This window comes from Dama dama, chromosome 26 (genome assembly GCF_033118175.1).
Source record: "Dama dama isolate Ldn47 chromosome 26, ASM3311817v1, whole genome shotgun sequence".
NCBI classification, from domain to species: Eukaryota; Metazoa; Chordata; class Mammalia; order Artiodactyla; family Cervidae; genus Dama; species Dama dama.
This window is the reverse complement of record NC_083706.1, coordinates 19,311,791-19,339,647: the sequence shown is the minus strand read 5'-3', so window position 1 is coordinate 19,339,647 and position 27,857 is coordinate 19,311,791. Positions and strand designations below refer to the sequence as shown.

General features: G+C 37.2%; 1 protein-coding gene and 2 pseudogenes across 1 annotated transcript; 1 reads left to right on the top strand and 2 right to left on the bottom strand.

Annotated features, from left to right (window-relative positions):
• Window positions 1–987: 987 nt before the first annotated feature.
• Window positions 988–2,610, bottom strand: LOC133047046 (olfactory receptor 5D13-like; annotated as a pseudogene).
• A 14,320-nt stretch (window positions 2,611–16,930) lies between these two features.
• Window positions 16,931–18,022, bottom strand: LOC133047045 (olfactory receptor 1165-like; annotated as a pseudogene).
• Window positions 18,023–22,850: 4,828 nt separating this feature from the next.
• Window positions 22,851–23,717, top strand: LOC133047133 (olfactory receptor 8I2-like). The gene has a single exon (XM_061130190.1). The coding sequence runs from the start codon at window positions 22,851–22,853 to the stop codon at window positions 23,715–23,717; it is 867 nt and encodes a 288-aa protein (XP_060986173.1).
• The last annotated feature ends 4,140 nt before the right edge of the window (window positions 23,718–27,857 follow it).

The window sequence follows — 27,857 nt, the reverse complement described above, 5'->3', positions numbered from 1 at the left end:
CTCTAGCATTGCAGGTGGGTTCTTTACCTTCTGAGCCACAAGGGAAGCCATTTCTTTGGAAACACACATATAAAATTATACTATATATGGTAAAGAATTCATAAAGCAATTGTATTCCAATAATAAAATAAAATAAAGTAATTAATTAATAAATCACTGAAAAGTTTTGTTCAACAAGACATTTTTATTATCAATAGCAAAACACATGAAATAAAATTGCTTTTCATGGGCTGTGAACTCTAACTGATGGTACCTAATTGTTTTCAGAATGTACTAGTTTGAACCCTAAAAAAATAATAAAGAAACAGGGTTACCAGGGGCCAAAGTGGGAACAAAATCTAATACATTTCATCAGGCTCTCTTCTCCCTGCTGACTCCAGGTGTCTTCTTTTCTAGATTGCTGTCATGCGTGCCTAAACATTAGTCTAAGACAACATTTGGTCATTGTATGATTAGCATAATTGTGTTATTGGTTGATTACTCATATTTTATTGCTATTGTGTATTCAGTTGATTAGTTCTTGGAGTCCACATTGCCCTCCTGTCTTTAATTTTCCCAGACTTGTGTTTTGAAAAGGGAATCATAAACAGTTTAATGCCTTCTTTGCATGAAACTTGAACTTTCTCCTTAGTCATCTTTCTTATGATGTTCATGCCAACTGGCTAAGGCAGAAAAAAAATAGCTTATTTCACCCTGTACCCATAAACTTTTAATAAATTTGAATTCACTCAAAAGCAATTTACAAATATTACAAAAAACAGTCAAAAATTTTGTTTGTTTTGGTTTACATGTGGTTTACAGCTATTTTACTAAACATTGATGTATGCAACAATCAACTATCAATAAAAAGTTATCCTGCCATAGGTATATTAACTAAAAGCTTATTTATTAAAAGATTTGAATCATCAATTTCACTACAAGAATTGAACAATCTGTAGTATAGTAAATCAGCTTTTTTTCAGAAATAGAATAATGAGTCTAAGAATATTAGGTGGCATGACAAAGTGACTTTGTGAAAACTAATCTTGTGAGTGTATTTTTTACTTCTTTGTTCCTCAAGCTGTTGATAAAGGGTTCAGCATAGGAATCACTATTGTGTAAAACACAGAAGTCACTTTAACTGTGAGCCAAGAAGTTTTTGGATTAGGAATGCAGTAAAGGAAAAGGATGGTTCCATGGAAGATGCTGATGGCTGTCAGGTGGGAAGCACAGGTGGAGAAGGTTTTCCAGCACGCACTTGCAGAGGGCATCCTCATAACAGTGATAAAAATGAATATATAGGACATCAGAGTAATCACCAGGCTGCTCGCCTCATTGAATATGGCAATAATAGAACATAACATCTAACTGATATAGGGATCTGAGCAGGAGACAGAAACAATTACAGAGTGGTCACAGATAAAATTATTTATGGTGCTAGACTTGCAATAGGATAATGCAAGAAGAAAGTATGTGAGTGTCATGGAGCACACTACACCCCATGAGTAAGAGCCAGGCACCAGGAGAGCACAGCGCTTCGGAGACATCGCAGGGGCATAGAGCAAGGGGCTGCAGACTGCCACGAAGCGGTCATAGGCCATCGCTGCTAACATGAACGTTTCTGCTACACCAAATAGGCGAGCGAAACAAAATTGCACAATGCAACCAGAGAAAGAAATGGTTCTGTCCTCCACAATCACATTCTCTAACAGTTTGGGTGTAACTACAGCAGAAAAACAGAAATTGACAAAGGACAAGTGACTAAGAGAAAAGTACATGATCATGTGGAGTTTTGAATTGATCTTGATGATTATGATCATGTCTAAATTCCCTACCATGGTGACCATGTAGACAGAAAAGGAAACAAGGAAAAATGGGACCTGAAGTTCTGGATATTCTGAAAAATGCAGGAGAATAAATGTGGGTATGATACTCTGATTTCCTTCTGATAGCAGAATGATTACTGTTGAACAAAGGACCAAACATTATTCCTGAAAAATAGAAATGAATAGAAAAGAGAAACAGAGAAGGCAGAAGCTTCATATGTTTCTGGGGAGTTGGTATATATTCTCCAGGTATGGTCCTCAAACCAGCAGCAGCAGGGACACCTAAGAATATGTCAGGGATGAAAATTCTAAAGCCCCATCTCCAACTTCCTGAATCAAAAACTCTGGAATGGAGCCCACAATTTGTGATTTATCCAACCCTCCAGGTGATTTCTGATGCATGATAAATTATGACAACCGCTAAAATACAGACTATTCATTCTATCATTTAAAATTTAGCCCTTAGCTAGTATTTTCAATATACAACTAAAATATAAATTTGGAACACAAAACAAATTGTAAATCTCAAAACTTTGAGACGCCAAAAAGAAGCAGAGTACTTTGTTATGGTTCTAACAGTTACACTAAGGATCATGGAGATCACATGATATGTAAAAGGTGCCATATAAATCTTAGTATATATTTTTTTAATATTCTAGTCATATTAAAGAATTAAGCACCCATAAAGTTTGTGAATTGGCATACATCTTAAGTTGTAACTAGTTCATGCCTTCTATCTTGTGCTTAAATTAGTTATAGAATCTTATTCATGAAATAATCATGTACCTTCCATCAAAACCTCCATTAAGGTTATAGTGCCTCCTGGGATAATTTTTGGGCTTTTTATATTGACATTTTGTTTAACATTGATTCATTCATTAATGACGCTAATTAACTTTTATTAATTATTTTTAAATGTGATTTTAGATCATCTATTTTAATATAAAAGACTTCCACAATGGCTTAACAGTAAAGGATCCACCTTCAATGTAGGAGGCACAGGTTCGATTCCTCAGTGGGGAAGATTCCCTGGAGAAGGAAATGGCAACCCACCCCAGTATTGCTGTGGGCCTTTCTGGTGGCTGAGTCAGTAAATAATCTACCTGTAATGCAGAAGACCACCTGCGATGCAGGAGACCTGAGTTCAATCCCTAGGTTGGGAAGATCCCCTGGAGAAGGAGATGGCAACCCACTCCAGTATGACTTAGCAGCTAAACTTTTTTGATATATATCTAAAATTATAAGTGAGTGTTAGTTGCTCTCTTATGTCTGACTCTTTGAAAACCCACAGACTGTAGCCCATTGGGTTTCTCTGTCCATGTGATTCTCCAGGTAAGAATACTGGAGTGGATTGCCATTCCCTTCTACAGGGGATTTTCCCAACTCAGAGATCAAACCCAGGTTTACTGCAGACAGATTCTTTATCACCTCAGCCACCAATATGTGGTTAAATATATCATATAAAGTATATATAATATTATGAGAAACAGAAAGATATAATTATATTTACCAACAATAATTTTATGCAAAATGCTTTCAAAGACAATGAAAATTACACATTTTCTCTACCAATGAGTAAATCTCTGCTATGATGAGGCAAACTTGGACAAGATGGGGAAGCAAGAGCTGCAATGCCTTAAAATGAATGACCCCGAGACACAGACATAAAACTTCAGTAAAACTAGATGGATGGTCTGTTTCATCTTAGTTTTGTCTAGATCAAGTATCAGGCTACAGACCCAGCTCCATGAAGACCTGCTTGATATCCACTACAAACAACCCTAGAAATAAATAATGTGCCATCAGAATATTTTTTTTCCAATAGCAAGTGGTACTGGGCAGATACATTGTAAATGCCCATTATTGTTCAGATTATTTTAATAAATGACTCTCCTTTGACATTTGAAAATATTAGCAACACCTTGGTATATTAGGAAGACTGGAACCACTGTTTTAGTTTATTGATGCAATACTCACACCAATAACAAAATAGACTGAAAGATTGATTTGGTGTTCAACCTTAGCAATTTTAAATGATTTTGGAGAAAATCAGTGGATTAATGGTAGGTTTGTATTCAAATTGGAACTAGGTTTATGGAATTACAGAATTCTGTGTATTTTTGCAATTTCCCTATTGCTCATTGCTGCCAGTTTCAGTAATACAAATCTTAATTGTCAAAACCACTTCATGCCATATTAGTGCAAACTGAAATGTCTCTGATCATAGAAAGGAATCCTCTATAGTTTGTGAAATAATCTATATGAGCTGTAGCTCCATCTTTTCCACTTAATTTGAAAGATACAGAAAGTAACATAAACTGACCTTAAACCACATGTTCTTGATTAATTTACTGAGAATTTATTTTTTGGATTAATTAATCTCAGGTATATTTCTTCTCAATATTCAAACCTTCTTTAAGATATTAAAAGAATTTAGGCTTGCAAAATTGATAATATATTTCAATGAGCATGCCAACAAAATGGCATTTTATTTCTAGGGACATTAGACGTATCAAAAAACACAAAGAAAAATTTAAATGCTGAATTCACAGTCTAAATTCTGCGAAGCCCTGGGACTTATATTTCCCCCCATGACCATGAATATATGAAGTACACAGAATTGTAATTGGAGTATTACTCAGTTCAGTTCAGTTCAGTTCAGTCACTCAGTCGTGTCCAACTCCTTGCCACCCCATGAACTGCAGCATGCCAGGCCTCCCTGTCCATCACGAATTCCTAGAGTTCACCCAAACCCATCCAACCATCCAACCATCTCATCCTCTGTTGTCCCCTTCTCCTCCTGCCCTCAATCTTTCCCAGCATCAGGGTCTTTTAAAATGAGTCAACTCTTCACATGAGGTGGCCAAAGTATTGGCGCTTCAGCCTCAACATCAGTCCTTCCAATGAACACTCAGGACTGATCTCCCTCAGGATGGACTGGTTGGATCTTCTTGCAGTCCAAGGGACTCTCAAGAGTCACCTCCAACACCACAGTCCAAAAGCATCAATTCTTTGGCGCTCAACTTTCTTTATAGTTCAACTCTTACATCCATACATGACCACTGGAAAAACCTTGACTAGACGGACCTTTGTTGGCAAAGTAATGTCTCTGCTTTTCAATATTCTGTCTGGGTTGGTCATAACTTTCCTTCCAAGGAGTAAACATCTTTTAAAATCATGGCTACAAACACCATCTGCAGTGATTTTGGAGCCCAGAAAAATAAAGTCAGCCACTGAGTATTACTCAGTGGGCCACAAACCATGTAATTAGTAAAAACACTGTCTCTTGTGTCATTTCAGTAGATTCATTTTCTTCTAAATCATTAAAGATAATTACACCACCACATCTATCACATTAATTACTATTTTGACATTGAACTTTTGAAATAATAAGTATTCACCTAATAAACATGAAATGTAGACTTTGAAATATGAAAAAATATAGAAATAATTGTTATTAACATCATTTCAAATCCAGTTTTCAAGTTTAGAGTAGAGAAACTTGGCCAGCTCTGCATTAAGAAAAAGATAAAGGTAGTCTTCTCCAGTGATGTAATGTGGATATCATTCACCCCTAATATGATGTCATGAGAAAAGCTTCACCTCTGTGAGAAAACCATATTGAAAATCTACAATTCCAGTTTAATGTAACAGAATCATTAGGTAAACCCATATCCAGAAACATTCTTTAGGATACCTCACCAATATTCCTTAGAATTGTCAAAGTCAAGAAAAAACAAGAAAGGAGTCAAACACTGTTTCAGACCAGAGGATACTGAGGAGATGTGAAAACTAATGCAATATGGTACCCTGGATTACATCTCAGAAAGAAAGGAGTGTATTAGTGGGAAAAAACAAACCGGATGGAATCCAAATAAAATTTAAATTTTAGTCATCATAACATACCATTAATTCTTTCTTATATTTTATTTTACTGTGGTAAGAACACAATATGAGATCTACCCTCTTAAGATATTATTCAGTGTACAATACAGTACTGTTGACTACACATATCATTTTGTACAGTACAACTGTGTGTGTCTTGCTAAACTGAAACTTCTTAACCATTGATTTGTAAATTCCTGCTTCCCTCTCCACTAGCTTCTGGTAACTATTATTCCACTCCTTGATTCTGATATATTATACAAGTTGAATCATGCAGTATTTGTCATTCAATGACTGACATTTTAATATAGCATAATGTCCTCAAGTTTCATCCATGTAGTCACATATTACACAATTTCCTTCTTTATAAAGATCAGATTGTATTCTACTGTTTACATATGCACCACATTATTTTATCCGACTATCTGTCTATAGACATTTCAGTTGTTTCCACACCCTGGTTATTGTGAATGGTTCTACAGTGAATGTGGGAATGCTAACATATTTTTGAAAGCTTGATCTCAAATTTTTAGGATAATACCCATAAGCAGGATTTCTGGATCATGTACAATTCAATTTTCAACTTAATAAAAAAACCTCTAGACCATTTTCCATAGCAGCTGCAACATTTTGCATTCCCACTAACAATGTACAGTGAGGTGTGATGAAAACTCTGAAATATCTTTGCAACTTATTTTTTAAATTAAAAATTATATAATTTATTGTTAAAATGTCATCATCAATTAGTAGTCCCATTTTATTGTATCTCCAATACTACAACCAGCTCTGCTTTATGCCAACATACTATCAATTCTGAACTGAAAAAGTGTAAATGTAATAAGTAGCTCTCAGTATCTCCACTTTGCATCATTTTGCTACAACATTTGCCAGACTGTGCTTTTAGTATTTGTGACTGTCAGTGTGTTGGGTCCAGGTTGAGAGGTAGTTTTTGGAAGTACTAAGCAATATTTTTCAACTTATTATTAAGTAAATAACTACTAATTAGTGAATGCAAACTTACAATTTCCTAATAATGTTGGGCTGGGCATAAAAGTTCATTCCAGTTTTTCCATAATATGTTACAGAAAAACCAGAACAAACTTTTTGGCTAACACAATATACACATTTCACAAAGAAGTAAGCAAGACACAACAAATCTAATTTCCTGGGCCAGAAAATTGGTATGTGATGTCAGGGTTTGAATACTATATTCTTCACATAAATAGATACTAGAAAATCACAGGAGCTTTAGAGTCTCCTCCCCTAATAGGTTTCCTGGTGGCTCAGACAGTAAAGAATCTGCCTGCAAGGTGGAAGAAATGGGTCCAATCCCTGGGTGAGGAAGAACACCTGGAGGAGGGCATTGAACCCACTCGAGTATTCTTGCCTGGAGAGTACCATGGACAAAGGATCCTGGTGGGCTACAGTCTCTGAGGTCACAAAGAGTCAGACACAACCAAGCGACTCAGCGCACCAGGAATAGCCATCACTGGAGTAACTGCTTGGAGTACAGTAACTGGCCTTGGAGTACGGAATGAAGCAGGGCAAAGGCAAATAGAGTTCTGCCAGGAGAACGCACTGGTCATTGTAAACACCCTCTTCCAACAACACAAGAGAAGATTCTACCCATGAACATCACCAGATGGCCAATACCTAAATCAGACTGATTATATTCTTTGCAGCCAAAGATGGAGAAGCTCTATAGAGTCAGCAAGAAAAGACTTGGAGCTGACTGTGGCTCACATCATGAAGTCCTTATTGTGAAATTCAGACTGAAAATGAAGAAAGTAGGGAAAAATCACTGGACCATTCAGGTATGACCTAAATCAAATCCCTTGTGATTATACAGTGGAAGTGACAAAAAGATTCAAGGGATTAGATCTGATGGACAGAGTGCATGATGAACTATAGACAGAGATCCAAGACATTGTACAGGAGACAGGGATCAAGACCATCTCCAAGAAAAATAAATGCAAAAAAGCAAAATGGTTGTCTGAGGAGGCCTTACAAATGGCTGTGAAAAGAAGAGAAGTGAAAAGCAAAGGATAAAAAGAAAGATATACCCATTTTAATGCAGAGTTCCAAAGAATAGCAAGGAGAAATAACAAAGCTTTCCTCACTAATCAGTGTAAAGAAATAGAAGAAAACAATATAATAGGAAAGGCTAGAGATCACTTCAAGAAAATTAGAGATACCAAGGGAGAATTTCACACAAAGATGGGCTCAAAAAGGACAGAAATTGTATGGATCTAACAGAAGCAGAAGATATTAAGAAGAGGTGGCAAATATACACAGAAGAGTATACAAAAAAAGTTCTTCACAACTCAGAGAATAACGATGGCATGATCACTCACCTAGAGCCAGACATCCTGGAATGCGAAGTCAAGTGAGACTTAGGAGGCATCAGTATGAACAAAGCTAGTGGAGGTGATGGAATTCCAGTTGAACTGTTTTAAATTCTACAAGATGATACTGTGAAAATGCTGCACTCAATATGCCCACAAATTTGGAAAACTCAGCAGTGGCCACAGGACTGGAAAAGGTGTTTTCATTCCAATCCCAAAGAAAGGCAATGCCAAAGAATGCCTGAACTACCTCACAGTAGCAGTCATCTCACAAACTAGTAATGTTCAAAATTCTCCAAGCCAGGCTTCAATAATATGTGAACTGTGAATTTCCAAATGTTCAAAATGCTTTTAGAAAAGGCAGAGGAACAAGAGATCAAATTTCCAACATCTGCTGGATTACCAAAAAAGCAAGAGAATCCCAGAAAAGCATCTATTTCTTCTTTATTGACTATGCCAAAGCCTTTGACAGTGTGTATCACCACAACTGTGGAAAATTCTTAGGGATGGGTATACCAGACCACCTGACCTGACTTTTGAGAAATCTGTATGCAGGTCAGGAAGCAACAGTTAGAGCTGGACATGGAACAACAGACTGGTTCCAAATCAGAAACAGAGCACATCAAGGCTATATATAGTCACCCTGCTCATTTAACTTATATGCAGAGTACATCATGAGAAACGCTGGGCTGGAGGAAGCACAAGCTGGAATTAAGATTGCCAAGAGAAATATCAATAACCTCAGATATGCAGATGACACCACCCTTATGGCAGAAAGTGAAGAAGAACTAAAGAGCCTCCTGATGAAATTGAAAGAGGAGAGTCAAAAAGTTGGCTTAAAGCTCAACATTCAGAAAAATAAGAGCGTGGCATCTGGTCCCATCACTTCATGGCAAATAAATGTGAAAAAGTGGAAACAGTGGCAGACCTCTTTTTTTTTTTGGGGGGGGGGGGCTCCAAAGTCACTGCAGATGGTGACTGCAGCCATGAATCTAAAAGACGCTTACTCCTTGGAAGAAAAGTTATGACCAACATAGACAGCATATTAAAAAGCAGAGACATTACTTTGCCAACAAAGGTCTATCAAGGGATTAGATCTGATGGACAGAGTGCATGATGAACTATAGACAGAGATCCAAGACATTGTACAGGAGACAGGAATCAAGACCATCTCCAAGAAAAGAAATGCAAAAAAGCAAAATGATTGTCTGAGGAGGCCTTACAAATGGCTGTGAAAAGAAGAGAAGTGAAAAGCAAAGGATAAAAAGAAAGATATACCCATTTTAATGCAGAGTTCCAAAGAATAGCAAGGAGAAATAACAAAGCCTTCCTCACTAATCAGTGTAAAGAAATAGAGGAAAACAATATAATAGGAAAGGCTAGAGATCACTTCAAGAAAATTAGAGATACCAAGGGAGAATTTCATACAAAGATGGGCTCAAAAAGGACAGAAATTGTATGGATCTAACAGAAGCAGAAGATATTAAGAAGAGGTGGCTATTGTTGAGGGAAACTACGTGACTGCCTTGAGGAGAAGGTCCTCACAAGGAACTGGCAAAGGGCCAGGGCTGCCAGGCATGTCTCGAGGTTTTGCCCTGGGAAACATTTCCTGCATATATGGCTTTTACGACTGCATGAGAATAGTGCTGAGGATAAAAAGCTTACCTTGAGGAAAACAGACTGTCTTTTGATCCTGAGACAATAGAGTCTATGTGTCTCATGAACTTTGTAAACTTGCTGTTATCAACTTTGTACATGCTCAAGCTCCATCTGTGTAACCTTGGTTTCTGTATAAGCTTCATCTGTGTAACCTTGGTTTTTGTAAGCTATTTCCTTGCTTTCATGTATAAAACGATTTGCTGTAGAAGTCAAGTTTTGTCAGCCTCCCAGAGAGGCTGTCTGTGTCCTTTTTTCAGAGTCTACTCAGCCGAGCTTTCCACAGCTATGGTTTTTCCAGTAGGCATGTATGGATGTGAGAACTGGACTATAAAGAAAGCTGAGAACCGAAGAATTGATGCATTTGAACTACAGTGTTGGAGAAGACTCTTGAGAGTCCCTTGAACTGCAAGGAGATCCAACCAGTCCATCCTAAAGGAAATCAGTTCTGAATATTCATTGGAGGACTGGTGTTGAAGCTGAAACTCCAATACTTTGGCTACCTGATGTGGATACCGGACTCATTTGAAAAGACCCTGATGCTGGGAAAGATTGAAGGCGGGAGGAGAAGGGGACGACAGAGGATGAGATGGTTGGATGGCAACACTGATGCGATGGACATGAGTTTGAGTAGGCTCTAGGAGTTGGTGATGGACAGGGTAGCCTGGTGTGCTGCAGTCCATCGGGTCACAAAGAGTCTAATACTACTGAACAACTGAATTGAACTGAATAGTTCAGTTTTTTTTTTATATGAATACTGTTCTTGTATATCTCCCTATCACACTCTCTTTTTCATTTCTACATAATATTCACTGAATTGAATAAGAAAACTCTATTACCATTTCTGTGTTAAGAGACAAATATAATCTTGATGGCAAAAACTAACAGATAAAGGACAATAAAAGGAAATTACAGAACAATCTTACTAATGATCATAGGATTTTAATTATACATAAAATATTGACACATTAAACCAATCAACTAATATAAAGGTAAATATATAATGCTTATAGTAATTTTCTCAGGAAAAAACACATATTTTGATTAGAAATTTTTTAAAAATATAAGTTACCATATCAAAATATTAACTGGAGCCCATTATACAGAGTGAAGTAAGCCAGAAAGTTAAAGACCAATACAGTATACTAACACATATATATGGAATTTAAAAAGATGGTAAGGATAACCCTATATGCAAAACAGAAAAAGAAACACAGATGTACAGAACAGACTTTGGGACTCTGTGGGAGAAGGCGAGGGTGGGATGTTCTGAGAGAACAGCTTTGAAACAAGTATACTATCAAAGGTGAAACAGATCACCAGCCCAGGTTGGATGCATGAGACAAGTGCTCAGGGCTGGTGAACTGGGAAAACCCAGAGGGATGGGATGGAGAAGGAGGCGGGAAGGGGGATCGGGATGGGGAACACATGTAAATCCATGGTTGATTCATGTCAATGTATGGCAAAAACCACTACAATATTGTTAAGTAATTAGCCTCCAACTAATAAAAATAAATGGAAAAAATAATAAAGGAGTTAAAATGAGGAAAATTAGCTTGATAAATTCAATATTCATTCACTAAAAAAACAAAATATAACAGACACATACAAAAAAAAAAAAAAACAAGCATGAGATAACTTTGCTTAACATTTTAAAGCATGAAATGTTAAGTATTCATACTTTCCTTGTTAGATGAGGAAGTCAAGGATACCTACTTTTACTGCTTATTCAAAATGGTACTAATTTTTTTTTTTTTGGTACTATTGTTTTCACTTAGTTAACCAAACACACAAAAAATGTAAAAGGAATAACATTGGAAATAACATATTCAGAAAATGTTTAATTAGAGATTGTATGATATGCATGTTGAAAATCCAAAATAATCTGCAAATAAATTATAATATTATTAAGAGATATTTTTAGAGTTGCCAAAATGCATTGAATACTAATTGAAAAGCAATACACATTTTACAAACAATATTTGAAATAGTATGACGAATATCACACATCCATATTAATTTGAAAGTATATATATCTTATATATATGATATATCTTATATTGTAAAACATTAAGTAGATCTAAATAAACATAATAATGTAGCATGCTTATGATTTGGAAGACTTGAGGATGCAAACTTATTTTCTGCAAATAGATCTACAATTCTACTGTATTTCTACACTAAATATAAATAAGAATAACTCTAAAGTTTGTTTTAAAAGGTAAAGATAAATAATATATTAAAAACCCTGCAAGATAAAGAGTAACTTTTTAGGAGTAGCTCAACTTGATGTCAAAACCTATTAGTCAAGGGTAGTTCTGATTATAAAACACCTAGGAACATAAAGAAATTCTAGAAACAGAACTACAGATATACTGATATTTACTTTATGAATATTCTGACACCAAAGAACGTGTTAAAATGAGTGAATTTTTCAATAAGTATGTCTGGGGTAAATATACACCAATAAGTCAAAATATAAAATTAGCTTATAGTCATGCCCCACAAAAATTTACTTTCAGTTTGAAACAAATTTAAAATTAAAAAGAATACATTTGAATCAGTTCTAATAAGGTGGCTAAATGTGGAATGATCTGAGAGAATAACATTGAAACATGTATATTATCAATTGTGAAACAGATCGCCAGTCCAGGTTTGATGCATGAGACAAGTGCTCAGGGCTGGTACACTAGGATTACCCAGAGGGATGGGATGGAGAGGGAGATGGGAGGTTTCAGGATGGGGAACACATGTAAATCCATGGCTGATTCGTATCAATGTATGGCAAAAACCACTACAATATTGTAAAGTAATTAGCCTCCAACTAATATTAAAAAAAATGAAAAAAAAAATCAATGTAAAAAGAGAAAATAAAACCCTGATTTGAAAATATAGGAAAAATATAAAATAAAATACTGTATGAAATTTGTGATAATTTAGCACATAAAATATGAGAATATCTTTACTATTTTGGAGGTAAGAAGTGGATCTTAAATAAAACATTAAAAGCACTTCACTGTGTAAAGAAACAGTTTGATAAACATTGATTCATTAAACATAAGGGAATGTGTACACCTAAGTACATCACCAAGCGAGTGAACAGGCCAGCCACAATCTAGGAGAAAATAGTCATGATACACACATCAAAGGATTTTTACTTAGAATGCATAATGGAATACATATATCATAATAAAATATTAGCAACCTAATATAAAAATAGGTTAAAAGAAAACCTGAATAGGCCCTTCACAAAGAAGTAAGACAAGTCAAATGACTAATAACTAAATTATAGGGATTCAACCACATTAGTAAAGTGGAATTGAATTCAAAACCAAAATAAAGTACCCCTACTCACCCACCAACCTGAAAATATTAAAATGTTTACTATGACAATATTAAATGTTGGCAAGAATGGGCAATAATTAGAACCCACAAGCAATATAGTTGGAATTTAAACTAATCCATCTATTTTGGAAAATTGTTTGATGGTACCTAGCAAAAGATCATAAAAAAAGCACCCTTTGATCTGGAACATTCAGAGATAGGGCAAACCTCACACAATGAGTCCCCACGTGCAATGCAGCACATTATTGTGTAGGAATGTTCATGCAACATTTCCGTTAAAGATAAAAAAGATGAAATAACTAGGAGTGAAACTGCTGGATCATATGGTAGTTCTATATGTAGCTTTTGTGTATGTTTGCATGTGTGTGTGCAAAACTCCATACTGTTTTCCATACAGTTTGTAATTCAGTCAGTTCAGTTCAGTTCAGTTCAGTCTCTCAGTCATGTCCAACTCTTTCTGACCTCATGAACCTCAGCACGCCAGGCCTCCCTGTCCATCACAAACTCCTGGAGTCTGCCCAAACCCAAGTCCATTGAGTCGGTGATGCCATCCAGCCATCTCATCCTCTGTCATCACCTTCTCTTCCCACCCTCAATCTTTCCCAGCATCAGGGTCTTTTAAAATGAGTCAACTCTTCACATGAGGCGGCCAAAGTATTGGAGTTTCAGCTTCAACATCAGTCCTTCCAGTGAACACCCAGGACTGATCTCCCTCAGGATGGACTGGTTGGATCTCCTTGCAGTTCAAGGGACTCTCAAGCTTCTCCAACACCACACTTCAAAAGCATCAGTTCTTTGGTGCTCAGCTTTCTTTCTAGTTCAACTCTCACATCCATACATGACCTCTGGGAAAACCATAGCCTTGACCAGACGTACCTTTGTTGGCAGAGTAATGTCTCTGCTTTTTAATATGCTGTCTAGATTGGTCATAACTTTCCTTCCAAGGAGTAAGCATCTTTTAAATTCATGGCTGCAATCACCATCTGCAGTGATTTTGGAGCCCTGAAAAAATAATGTATGTAATTGGCTATACCAGTTTATATTCCCACCCACAATGCACAAGGTTTCCCTCTTCTCTAATTCTCTCTAACAATTGTTATTTGCAGACTTTGTATATAGAGGAAAGGCGAAGAAGCAATTTAGGACTATTAAGTCTACAAAATACTCTGTTTGAAAAAATAAGCAACAAGGATACCATTGTATAGCACCGCGAGTTATAGCTGTTATCCTCTGTGTGCTTTGCTGTGCTCAGTCACTTAGTCATGTCCAGCTCTCTGCAAATCCATGGACTGCAGCCCACCAGGCTCCTCTCTCCAGGGGTTTGGGTTGCCATGCCCTCCTCCAGGGGATCTTCCCCACACAGGAATCAAACCCATATCTCAGACATCTCCTGCATTGCGGGCAGGTTCTTTACCCACTGAGTTTGAATAGTGTATAATCTTAAAAAAATAATGAATCACTATCTTATGCATCTAAAAATATTATAACACTGTAAATCAATAATACTTCAATAGGGAAGAGGAAACAGCCAAAGTCCATTAGTAGTAGTATGAATAAACATATTATCATATCAGTATATTTATTTTATGGAACGTTCTTCAGCAATGAAAATGGAGGTACTGTTAAAATCACTTAAAAATTCTTTTTTTTTTTTTTCCATTTATTTTTATTAGTTGGAGGCTAATTACTTTACAATATTGTAGTGGTTTTTGCCATACATTGACATGAATCAGCCATGGATTTACATGTGTTCCCCATCCCGATCCCCCCTCCCACCTCCCTCCCCATCCCATCCCTCTGGGTCTTCCCAGTTCACCAGCCCTGAGCACTTGTCTCATGCATCCAACTTGGGCTGTGATCTGTTTCACCCTTGATAGTATATTTGTTTCAATGCTATTCTCTCAGAACATCCCACCCTCGCCTTCTCCCGCAGAGTCCCAAAGTCTGTTCTGTACATCTGTGTTTCTTTTTCTGTTTTGCATATAAGGTTATCATTACCATCTTTCTAAATTCCATATATATGTGTTAGTATACTGTATTGGTGTTTATCTTTCTGGCTTACTTCACTCTGTATAATGGCCTCCAGTTTCATCCATCTCATTAGAACTGATTCAAATGAATTCTTTTTAATGGCTGAGTAATATTCCATGGTGTATATGTACCACAGCTTCCTTATCCATTCGTCTGCTGATGGGCATCTAGGTTGCTTCCATGTCCTGGCTATTATAAACAGTGCTGCGATGAACATTGAGGTCCACGTGTCTCTTTCAGATCTGGTTTCCTCAGTGTGTATGCCCAGGAGTGGGATTGCTGGGTCATATGGCAGTTCTATTTCCAGTTTTTTAAGGAATCTTCATACTGTTCCCAATAGTGGCTGTGCTAGTTTGCATTCCCACCAACAGTGTAAGAGGGTTCCCTTTTCTCCACACCCTCTCCAGCATTTATTGCTTGTAGACTTTTGGATAGCAGCCATCCTGACTGGCGTGTAATGGTACCTCATTGAGGTTTTGATTTTCATTTCTCTGATAATGAGTGATGTTGAGCATCTTTTCATGTGTTTGTTAGCCATCTGTATGTCTTCTTTGGAAAAATGTCTGTTTAGATCTTTGGCCCATTGTTTGATTGGGTCATTTATTTTTCTGGAAATGAGCTGCAGGAGTTGCTTGTATATTTTTGAGATTAATCCTTTGTCTGTTGCTTGGTTTGCTATTATTTTCTCCCTTTCTGAAGGCTGTCTTTTCACCTTGCTTTGCTAAGCCAAATTAGCCAGACATAAGGGAATGTACTCTAAAATTTTATTAAGATAAATTTCAATAGCGGCAAAGTTAAATTTTATATTCTCATAAACTATTCTCCGGTTAAAAGAAAAAGTTTTGAACACAGCAATGAAGTTTGCTCCTAGAGGCATCAGAGAGGCACAGTGACTCAAAAAATGCTTACAGAAATGCTGCAAAGAGCTGATAATGTCTTTAATTTCTTGGAGAAAGTAACATATAGGATGATTATACAGAATTACTTGTCTACCTGTTTATCCCATTCTATAATTTGAGGGAGAGAAAAGGATGAGAAAAAGACAAAAAAAAAAAGAAAGAAAGAAAGAAAGAAAGGAGACATGGAACAGAAATCGTTTGCAAATTCTGAGGATTTTGGGTGTGGACAGCCTTTTGCTGAGCTGTACTTTGTTGCTCAGTGTCATCCGATTCTTTGTGACCCCATGGACTGTCCTCCACCAGGTTCCTCTGTCCATGGGGATTTTCCAGGCAAGAATATTGGAGTGGGTTGTCATGTCCTCTTCTAGGGGATCTTCCTAACCCAGGGAAAGAACCCAGGTCTCCCATATTGCAGGGAGATTCTTTACAATCTGAGCCACCAGGAAAGCCCGTGGACAACATTAGATGATCGTTATTTAGCCTATAACCCTCTGAAAGTGAGACATGTGCAGAAGTTTACTTTTTTTCTTTTAAACTGAAGGTGATATTTTAAAAGAACAGTGAAGTTTAAAAATCACATTATATTTATATGAGTTATATGATAGATATCATATATATATGTGTGTGTGTGTGTGTGTGTGTGTATTTTTTTTTCCCCCTCAAAAGATTGTATCCCACTGTGGCTCAGTCACTGAAAAATCCACATGCACTGTGGAAGACATGGGTTCCATCCCTGGGTTGGGAAGATCTCCTGGAGGAGGGCATGGCAACCCACTTCACTATTCTTGGCTGGAGAGTCTCCATGGACAGAGAAGCCTAGTGGACTGCAGTCCATGGGACTGCAAAGGGTAGGACACAAATGAGCAAATAAGCACATGTTTGAAGAAAAATGTAATAACCATCAACACACTGTATAAAGCACACTTAAGAAAGTGCTCTCCTTTATCTCTCTTCTCACTCAAAATTACATTGGGTGAGAAAAGATTTTGGTGTTGGCTAATTTTCTGATGGTCTCCTTCACATCATTATTTCTAAGGCTGTAGATAGGGGATTTAGCATGGGAATCACTAATGTGAAATGCACAGTGGCTACTTTGATGAAGAGACATGAGCTTCTGGAGTTGGGTACACATTAGAGAAGAAGGATGACCCCATGGAAAATGGTGATGGCAGTCAGGTTGGAGGCACAGGTGGAGAAGGCTTTTTGGACTCCACCGGCTGAAGGCATCTTGATGATTGTGACAACTATGAAAACATAAGAGGCGAGAATAGTCAGGAGGTGATGCACTTCATTGAGAGTAGAAATGATAAAACATGTCATCTGACTGAAGTAAGAGTCAGGGCAAGAGGCAGAGACGATGCAGAGTACTCACAGCCAAAGTGACATATGACGTTAGAACCACAGAAAGACAGCTCCAAAGGAGAACATGTGATTGTCAGGAACACATTCCACCCCATGTGTAGGTTCCAGCTACCAGGAGGCTGCAGAGCTTAGGAGACACACAACTGTGTAGAGCAGGGGTTACAAACAGCCACAAACCGGTCATAGGCCATCACTCCTAGCAGGAACATTTCTGTAATCACAAGTGTGCAACCAAAGAGGAATTGCATCATGCAACCCACGTAAGAGATGGTCCTTACATCCACAACGAAGATCTCTAAGAGTTTGGGTGTGGTTATAGAAGAGTAACAAAAACCAAGAAAGGAGAGATGGCTGAGAAAGAAGTACATGGGAGTGTGAAGTTTGGGATTGATTCTGATGATCACAATCATACCCAGGTTCCCCAGCACAGAGACTGTATAGATGGCAAAGAAGATCAAGAAGAGGGGCACCTGGAGCTGTGGGTATTCTGAGAAACCCGAGAGGACGAAGGTCATTCCAGCACTGTGATTCCTCTCATCCATCACTATGGTTCCTGCCAGAGAAAATCAGAGTTCACCCTAAGCAACCAGACAGGACAGAAATAGAGGGTTTTTTTTTTTTTTTTTTCCAGCCTGGACAGGTAATTGGTCTGCAGTGGTGAAGTCTGGGATTTACCAGGAATGCGAAAAGACATGGTTGGAGCCCAAATGGTACACCGTGTGTCTACAGGTGTGGAGAGTGCAGCTCAACTTCTTATGGAGGGGTAAGGAGAGGATGGACTGGGATGAACTGAGTGTCAAAGTGACTCAGAAAATGTCCTTGTTTGAATTTTCTCAACCTTCTCAGCTCTGTCTCCCTTTTCTCCACATGGATAATTACTTTATTTAGCTTCATTTAGTTGAACTTGTTGATGACACTTGCAAATTCTTATGTTTGTTCAGGCCATTCTAACTGCTCAAGATGTCTTCTGTTTTTTTCTCACTTTTCCTTAGCGCTCTTCGATCAGAGGGAGGCTTCCCAGGTAGTGCAGTGGTAAAAAATCCTCCTGATAGTTCTGGTGATTCAAGGGACATGAGTTCAATCCCTGGGTAAGGCAGATCCCCAGGGGAAAGAATTGGCAACCCACTCCAGTCTTATTGCTGGTGAAATCTGATGGATGGAGGAGCCTGGTAGACTACAGTCCATGGAGTTGCAAGTCATATAACTGAGAGATTCAGCACACACCTTATTAGAGAAGCCTTGGGTTTACATCCCTTTAATGATTTCACCAACAGCCCAAATATTTCAAAGTTTAAGTTTTTCAAGACACATAGTGGCAGGGGGGATGTAATGCCATTTCTTTCTTCCTAATATCTTAATATGCTGACCACCTTTAACTGATATGGCCCATGTGTAATGGATTTTATTTCTCTTTTTGAATCTCTAGTGTGACAAGTAGAATTAGAGGTGTGTTTTTTTCTTCCCCAGTGAAAAATCTGTCATGTTACATCAATGTAATACTAAATCCCTTCTAAAGGTAAGTAAATAATAAAATATAATGATACCAATTGAAAAGTAACAATTAGACAAATCTGTGAGATCCTTCTAAGCTAGTATTTTGAAAGAGTCCATAGACCTGAGACACTTTAAAAATTTCACTTTTGTGGGTCTGTCACAGATTTACTAACCTAGAATCTTCATTATAGAGTGTGTCCTACCAAGCTGCTTAGAAAATGAAGAAACAATAATAATATAATTAATTTTTTCAAAGTACTGACCTTACTGCTGAGCATCAAACTCAGAGCACAAATTTTAATTTTGCTTAAGATTTTGTGTTTATTTTTCTAGGTGGCATACTTATTCTCAGCCAAATATCATGGAGCAAGTCAATTAGAAATCACTGAATGGCTGCATTTAAAAAGGCATACATGATTTATTAACACAAGTGTAGACATGATTTCAATGTTAAATCAGTAGATAGGAAGACTCACTTCTCTTTGCTGGGAGAGTTACCTGGGAAGCTTAGAAAGGGGCAGTAGTTATCTGATATTTTCTAATACCATGTGCCTCATATACATTTCATAATATTTTAGAAAAGGTGTTTTATATATATATATTTATATAATATAAATTATATAAAATATAATGTTTATTACACAATAATTTAATAATAGAAAGTCTAAAATATAATAATCAAAACAAATTTATAAATATAATATTTAATAATCTAAATACATAATATAAAATAAACATAATTTTGAAGACTATATTAAATTGGATTTTTCAGTATGACTATGGACATTTAAACAAATACACATGAGAAAGGACTATTTATTTCCAAACATTTTCACTGCTGATGTATCCCATGCAAATGAAAAAAAATAAACCTTGGGTACAATTAAAGTACATATCTCAAGAGATCAAAGGTGCTAATTGACCAATTCTTTTATGATATATATTTGTGAGTTTAAAAAGAGATTCTGGTATAAAAAGACAGTTTAATACTAGATTTCTGAAGACAATCCTTTATCATGAGACTGCTTTATAAAAACACTGAGAACAAAATTAATTCTGAATACAAATCTAAATTTGAGCTAAAAAATAGATTTGAATTCTTGAGAAGGTACATGCAAATAAACAATTATTTTGCTAATTTGGCTCTTATTTTATCCTGTCATTGGAAGGTGATATATGTATTTCCCATAATTGTCATCAGAACCAAAACCATTTTCCCCATCAACTTCCTGATATCATTAGGGACCCATTATGTTAGAAATAGAGCTCTGTGATAACAGACACAGTAGCAGCTAAAACAGCCACAGAAAGAAGACGTCTTATTGGGAATTCATAGAGTTCAGAATTATAAATGGGGTAAATATAGTTATGTGTCAAAAATTGTGATGAATTTTGCAAGTATTACACAATATTTTCTCTTCTTGTTGCTTGATCATAAACCTGAAAAAAGGTGGAAGAGTCATGAAAGAAAAGGGAGTTTCCTTTTGATGAGTAAATCTCAGCTAAGTCTAATTGTATCATCCTCTTCTTTTCATTATTGTGTAGTTACTTGGCAACTGACTCCAGTACTCCTGCCCCGAAAATCCCAAGGATGGAGGAGTGTAGTAGGCTACAGTCCATGGGGTTGCAAAGAGTCGGACACAACTGAGTGACTCCACATTTTCCGCATATGTGTTTCCCACAATGAGACAGTTTTTATTTTTATATACCTGCACCTTCCGGCAACCTTTAAGAAAAGTGCCTTTAATGACAGCCAAGACAAAATGTCTTCATTGACTAAATACTAAATAAAGGAATGAATGGATAAATAAGTAGGAGCACTGTGAGCATGAGAGATACTAATGGATTAAGTATATTTTATAAAGCAGATTCCTTTGGGTTACTCAAGCAGAGTGCCACATGTCTGAAATAAACTGCATTAATATCACACCAGTTTCAGTTTTACTTATCTATCATGTTTATGTCAATATAACTAGCAAATAAGTTATTTGATTTTTAGTTAAATCACTGTATATTTTAATTTTCTGTTTTAAATATAACAAATCATATTCATTTTACCATTTGTAGGCTTCTTTGCATCATATTATTGAGTTGAATCCTGTTATTGACAATGCATTAGTTACTGCCTGATGTAGCCAAGTGTTTCATGTTGAAAATAAACCACAGAGGCAAAACAATTTGGCTGCATCATAGACTATGTTCCGCATTTAGAAATGTTCACCAATAGAAAGAAGGGTATGTGATAGGAAAAAAATATAGAGAATTTTAGTATTAACATGTAAAATAAGCAGGATGTTTCTTTTCTTTTATATTAATATATAAGTCCCCTATATATGAATGAGTTCTGTTCCTAGGGCACACTGGTAAGTCCAGTTTGTTTGTTAAGTCCAACAAAGTTAGCCTAGGTACCCAGGTAACACAATCAACTATATAGTGTTGTCCTGTAGTAGGTTTATAATAATTTTTGCACAACTAATGCATAAAAAAACAAACACGAAAGAGAAAGGAAATATCTTTAATCTTACAGTACAGCACCTTGAAAAGTGCAGTGCTATGGAACAACAGCTGGTATGCAGGGGCCGGCACTGAGTGAACAGGCGAGAAAAGTCACCGCCTGAACGGAAGAGAGGAGCTGGGAGATGGCAGAGCTGAAGACTGTCAGCGATAGTAACAGGGCAAGCTGCGATGTCCTCAGGCTTGACGCCGATGCACAGGTTCTTGTTCCTTGCCAGATTCAGTTCTACCCATGAATACCCTCTTGAAAAATTGATCCAGAGGTGTCTGAGTAGTAGCTCTTTTATTCTTGTCGTAGATGACAGGCTGGCAATGGACTGTATTCTGAACGGCTGCTGCAGCTTTCATGCACCATTCTACATTTGGGTCCTGAGCCTCAAAAAACTAACAGTGGCTCCTCAAATAAATAAAATCCCCTTACCATTTCCTGACTCTCTTCTGAGCAGTACCAGCTATATCACTGTTGCTTTTATGGTTGCTTCCACCCAACCTGCACCTGAAATAAAGATCCTGCACGGCTGTACTCCACACAGCAATGCCCAGTGATATACACAGAAGAGCAGTCCATTGCAGAGGAGGGACAGTGTATGCCAGACATGTAAGCTGACATGTGAGTGAACATGTGAACTCACATTTGCATTTTTGAAAGTGCACGACTTGGGGGTTCATATTAGGGAACACACACACACACACACACATATATATGTGTGTGTTAATCACTCAGTTGTGTCCAAATTTTCGTGACCCCATGGACTCTAGCTCACCAGGGTCCTCTATCCATGGGATTCTCCAGGCAAGAATGCTGGAGTGGTTGCCATGCCCTTCTCCATATTATATATATATATATATATATATAAAACATCTCACTTACTATATGTAAATATATGCATATGTTTATACATAATATTTTGCTAAATATATATTTTATAAATTATATACATATATATTTACAAAATTTAGCAAGCCTTATTGAGTCCAAGGAACTATTAGATATGCCTACTGAAGATCTCATTAAGCACCTAAAACAACCCTGTAAAGTAGTTATTGGCTGTTGAAATCTTATGACTGCCACACAAGGTATCATTACATTTTAAAATTTAAATTTCCAGCTGAGCTTCATGTTTTCTAAGAAAAATACATAATCAATTACACTATGTAAGTTTTAAAGTATATGAATTGGGTCCCAGAAATAGATAAGGGAAGAGAAAATTTCTAGAGAAATTTCTTTAAAAAGCAATCCAGATAGATTTGTTTGTTTGTTTGTTTTTTTAGAATGTAACCAATTCCAATGAATGTGAACTTGGAATTTTTGAATAAGTTCTAATTTTTTTTTAAATTAAAATCATGTACAAATTCTCAATTAACTTGAAGTCACTTAATATTTGCTTACCATCTGTTACTTTTTCATTATGGGAATCTAGGTCAGTGCTGCTTATCATGCCTTTGGACTTGAATTTCCTCCAACTTTTCTTATCATTTTTCAGCAGAGAAGTCAAGGGTCTGAGTTGACAGAAATGGCTGGGAACAATTTCACAGAGGTGATGTTCTTCATCTTCCACGGATTTGCAAATCACCCTAAACTACAAGTTAGCCTCTTCATGATGTTTCTTTTTATTTATCTCTTCACTGTTTTGGGGAATCTTGGACTAATTCTGTTAATCAGAATCAACTCTCAGTTCCATACACCTATGTACTTTTTCCTTAGCAATTTAGAATTCATTGATATATTTTATTCCTCTACTGTAACACCCAAGGCACTGGTAAATCTCCAGTCAATTCAGAAAATCATCTCCTTCGTTGGCTACTTTGTTCAAATGTACTTTTTTGTGGGTTTAGTGTGTAGTGAGTGCTTTCTTCTGGGGTCCATGGCCTGTGACCACTATGTAGCTATCTGCAATCCCTTATTGTATTCCGTGGTCATGTCCCAGGAGGTATGCAGGTGGTTGGGAGTCATCCCTTACATGATCAGCTTCACCAATTCTCTGGTCTCCATCTGTGTGATCAGCACATTGGCATTCTGTGATGCAAGCATCAATCACCTTTTCTGCAACACCACAGCTCTTCTAGCTCTGTCCTGCATGGATGCATTCAACACAGAAATGGTGATCTTTGTTTTAGCTGGCTTCACCCTTCTTAGATCTCTCTTCATCATCACAGTCACCTACATTGCCATCATTTCAGCCATCCTGCAGATCCAGTCTGCAGCAGGCAGACAGAAAGCATTTTCCACCTGTGTGTCCCACATCATGGGGGTGACTGTCTTCTATGGGTCCCTGCTTTTCACGTATTTGCAGCCTGATAACACATCCTCCTTGACCCAGGCACAGGTAGCACCTGTAATCTATACCATTGTCATTCCAGTGCTGAATCTGCTTATCTAGTTTGAGGAACAAAGATGTAAAAAATGCTCTTCTGAAAGCATTTCAAAAACTGTTTCCATGACAAATCTGTACATGTTTCAATTAAAGCAAACCTGAAGTGTTTCAGGCATTCAATGGCTCAAAAATTTGGGAACTAGTAGAGTAACCCCAAAAACAACAAGACAAAAGAAATGGTAACAGAGTCATGAAATGCAGGAGGTGAATTATCATTTGATTTGTTGACATAGAATCCTGAATCACCATGGAAATAGTTCATTTCAGTACATAAATTATTCAGACATAGACATGCACAGATTTGTAAAGAATCTGAATGGTGGCTAAACCCCACTTGTGATTATGCCATCACACTGCAAAATGTTGAACTACTATTAAATTGATGTTTCATAAGTTTTGACATGCTGTTTTCTCCACTATCAACAATTTAAGAGTAGAAAATTGGTAGACTAAGAAATGATGACTCAAATGTTATTAACAAGAAATGATTGCTGAATAGCCGAGAGGACGTGAAAGCATAGAGAAATAATAAAAGCAATTATAAATCTGTGGTCAGAAGGGAATGGTTAGGGTTAGAGTTATTAATTTCCATGAGGTGTAAGCACAAGTGATAAGAGGTCATTGGGTAATACAGAGAAATCTCTTGGTAATGTGCATTCATTTTGCATGACAGTTGAAATTCTTACCATTTATCTATGAAACCTCATCTTATGAAGTAGAGAATATTAAAAAAAAAAAAAAACCACAGAGTTCCATTTCTTAACAAATGCAAAGTGACTCCCTAAGTTCAAAGACTGAATAAACTGCATGTGTGTGTGTGTGTGTGTGTGTGTGTGTGTGTGTGTGTGTAGATTAATAAAGCACTGGCTATACACAATTCCTGAGGCATTTTGGAGGTATCTATAGAGATGGTGGCTCAGATGCTAAAGAGTCTGCCTGCACTGCAGGAGACTGGGGTTTGATCCCTAGGTCGGGAAGATCCCCTGGAAAATGGAATGGCCACCCACTCCAGTATTCTTTGGAGAATTCCATGGACAGGAATTCCTGGCAGGCTACAGTCTGTGGTATCCCAAAGAATTGGACATGACTTAGCAACTGAGTACACATGCACATTAGCACTCAAAAACTATTAGTTTTGTTGAAAATTATATTTAAGAAATTATTTCAAAGACATCTGTCATGGCTTGGGTGTGAGTTGGAAAATAACTTCTAGACATGAGACCGAGAGGGAAATAAAGTTTATTAGAGTGGGAGATGCTGTTAGAACAGTGGACCAGCTCAAGGGAGAACTGAAGTTGAACAGGGATCCTTAGTCCACTTTTATACCCACGGTACAAGGAGTGGGATAGGAGTCTGGCAGGTTATTTTCTGATTGGATGAGGCATGTATACTGGGTAGGGATGGGGAAGAGTAAGGCAAAGGCCTTCTCCCCTCCTATGGGGTAGGAGGGGAGACAGGTTATACTGCTCAGGAGGACCTGAAATCCATTAATAGTGACAACATGGGGGAGGGAAGGACAATAAGGATCTGGTGTTTCTGTTCCTGCAATCCAAGACCTTCCTTGATTTTATCTGCTTTTTTGTCCTTGGGTCACCACAGCATCTTTTATTTATAAATATATTTTCAAATCACATTTTCCTTAGTGGTTAGGACATTGAAATTAGTGTATATACAGAATTATACACTGTATAGGTGATTTTAAGTAATTGAATTCCACTAGTTATGTATTGTTGAAATATGTTTCTATTTGGAGCAAAGAAAGCTTTATTCTAAGGTTAAGCAAGGAAGATGTGGTGTTCATGTTCAAGGGGCTTCCCAGCTGACTAGTGGTAAAGAACTCACCTGCCAATGTAGGAAACATAAGAGATGAGAATTTGATTTCTAGGTGGGGAAGATCCCTTAGAGGAGGGCATGGCAACCCACTGCAGCATTCCTGTCTGGAGAATCTGATGGGCAGAGGAGCCAGCAGACTACATTTCATTGCATCGCAGAGTCAGACATGACTGAAATGAGTTAGTACACATGCACACGTGTTCAAAAGACCCAAGCTCCCAGATGATTTTCAAGGAAAAAATTTTATAGGCAAAATTTGCAGGGAGTTCTGCAGGATACTTGACCTTCCTCTGATTGGTTGGTGGTGAGGTCACAGGGTGGTGTTCCAGGAGTTTGCTTTCTGGTACCAGCCAGTCTGGCATCCCTGAGCTTGTGCTCAGCCTGAAGTTACCATCCTCCACCTGGGTGGGGCCTTAGTTCCTATAGAAGATCTCAGTGACATGCATTGTTATGTACCTCACTTGTGGAGGAAGCAGGACACTGGCCCGTTACTACAATATTGTTTCTTTCCACGTGTGCTCACTGACCTAAACAGTTATTGTTTGAATATGCCCTTTGAAACTCAGGAAAGGTCAAGGAGGATGAAAACCTTCTTTCTACAAAGAGGAAACTAGGAACAAGAAAATGCATTTGTACCTGGGAGAGCCCCACAAGTCCTACCGGGCTTCAATCACTCTTTTCTTTGATAATCCTCAACTTTGTGGGGAACAGGTGTTGGACAAGGAAGGGAAGAGCATTTTGGATAGAGATGTTAATCATAAACTCAGCAGAGGAGCTCGGTTTTATGAGGACTTGGTATCAACATGACAAAATAAACAGTCGTGGTCAAGTAAAAAATAAATATTCTGAAAGCATAATCCTAGACTTGAACAAAATGGGTTTCAACATTGGGACATTACTGAGCAAGAAGAGCTTGCTTCTGGTAATTTTGCAATCGTCATGGTTATTGAGGTGGCTTTACACTGAAAATAACAGAGTTTCTCAGTTGGCTTAATTCCCTAAGTTGTCTGTCCTCAAATAAGTTTACACTGGAGTTTTAATTTCTAAAGATTTCTATTTTAGCAGGAGACAAAGAAGTGCTATCTTTTGATGAATAGAATTGCCCTGCATCAAATGTAGAACACATAAAAAAGTAGCTTCTTTATCAACACCAATAAATTATTACCTGAAATTCTGGGTGTATGAGCAAACTTTCTTGTAAGATTCACATTTAAATCTATATAAACATTGATTTCATTATCATGAATCAGCAGAGAATTTATAATAATATTATAATCTGATATTTAGTCAGATTTAGACCCTTTTAGAGTCTTCTTCATCTTGGGCAAATAATCCTCAGTGAGATATTTAATATTTGATGAACATTTCTGCAGGGGCAGAGATTACTTTGCTGACAAAGGCTTGCATAGCCAAAGCTATGTTTTTTCCAGTGGTCATATATGAATGAGAGTTGGACCATAAGGAAGGCTGAAAACCAAATAATCAATGCTTTTGAACTGTGGTGTTGGAGAAGACTCTTAAGAGTTCCTTGGACTGCAAGGAGAGCAAACCAGTCAATCCTAAAGGAAATAATTCCTGAATATTCATTGGAAGGACTGATGCTGAAGCTGACGCTCCAATACTTTGGCCACCTGATGTGAAGAGCCTAGTCATTAGAAAAGACCCTGGTGCTAGGAAACATTGAAGGCAGGATGAGAAGAGGATGAGATGGTTGGATGGCATCACCAACTCAGTGAACATGAGTTTGAATAAACTTCAGCTGATGGTGAAGGACAGGGAAGCCTGGTGTGCTACAGACCTTGGGGTCACAAAGAGTCAGACACGACTGTGACTGAACTGAACTCTGGAGGAAAGTTGGTCAAGGGGTATCAGTCAATGCATAAGGCATTTAATTTTGGGATTTATGAAAGGTTAGCATAAAATCGGTCACATTATATTATGAAATTTTAGTTATAAAATGCAGATGGATACTGACTATATAGTATAATAAGTATGCAAATAAAGAATACAATTAAGCATTTAATGAACAAAAATAGCTCATTCACCAAAATTTGAGTTTGTTTATCTTCATATCATTTTTGAATCTTGTTATATATTCATTTTTGTACATGCTATATTTTAGTATGTGGTGGTTACCTTTAGAAATCTTTTTTTTTTTTTTAACCACAAAACACATACACATGCATAGAAGAACACAAGGGAATTTTTGGAGCTGATGGCTAGGTTTAGAACCTTGAATGTGGTGATGGCATTTGAATATATGCAGATGTCCAAATTCATTAATAAGTATATAGTAAATGCGTGTAAATCTTC

Coding starts and splice junctions, on each gene's coding strand:
- LOC133047133 (XM_061130190.1), top strand. CDS start 22,851: ATGGCTGGGAACAATTTCACAGAGGTGATGTTCTTCATCTTCCACGGA.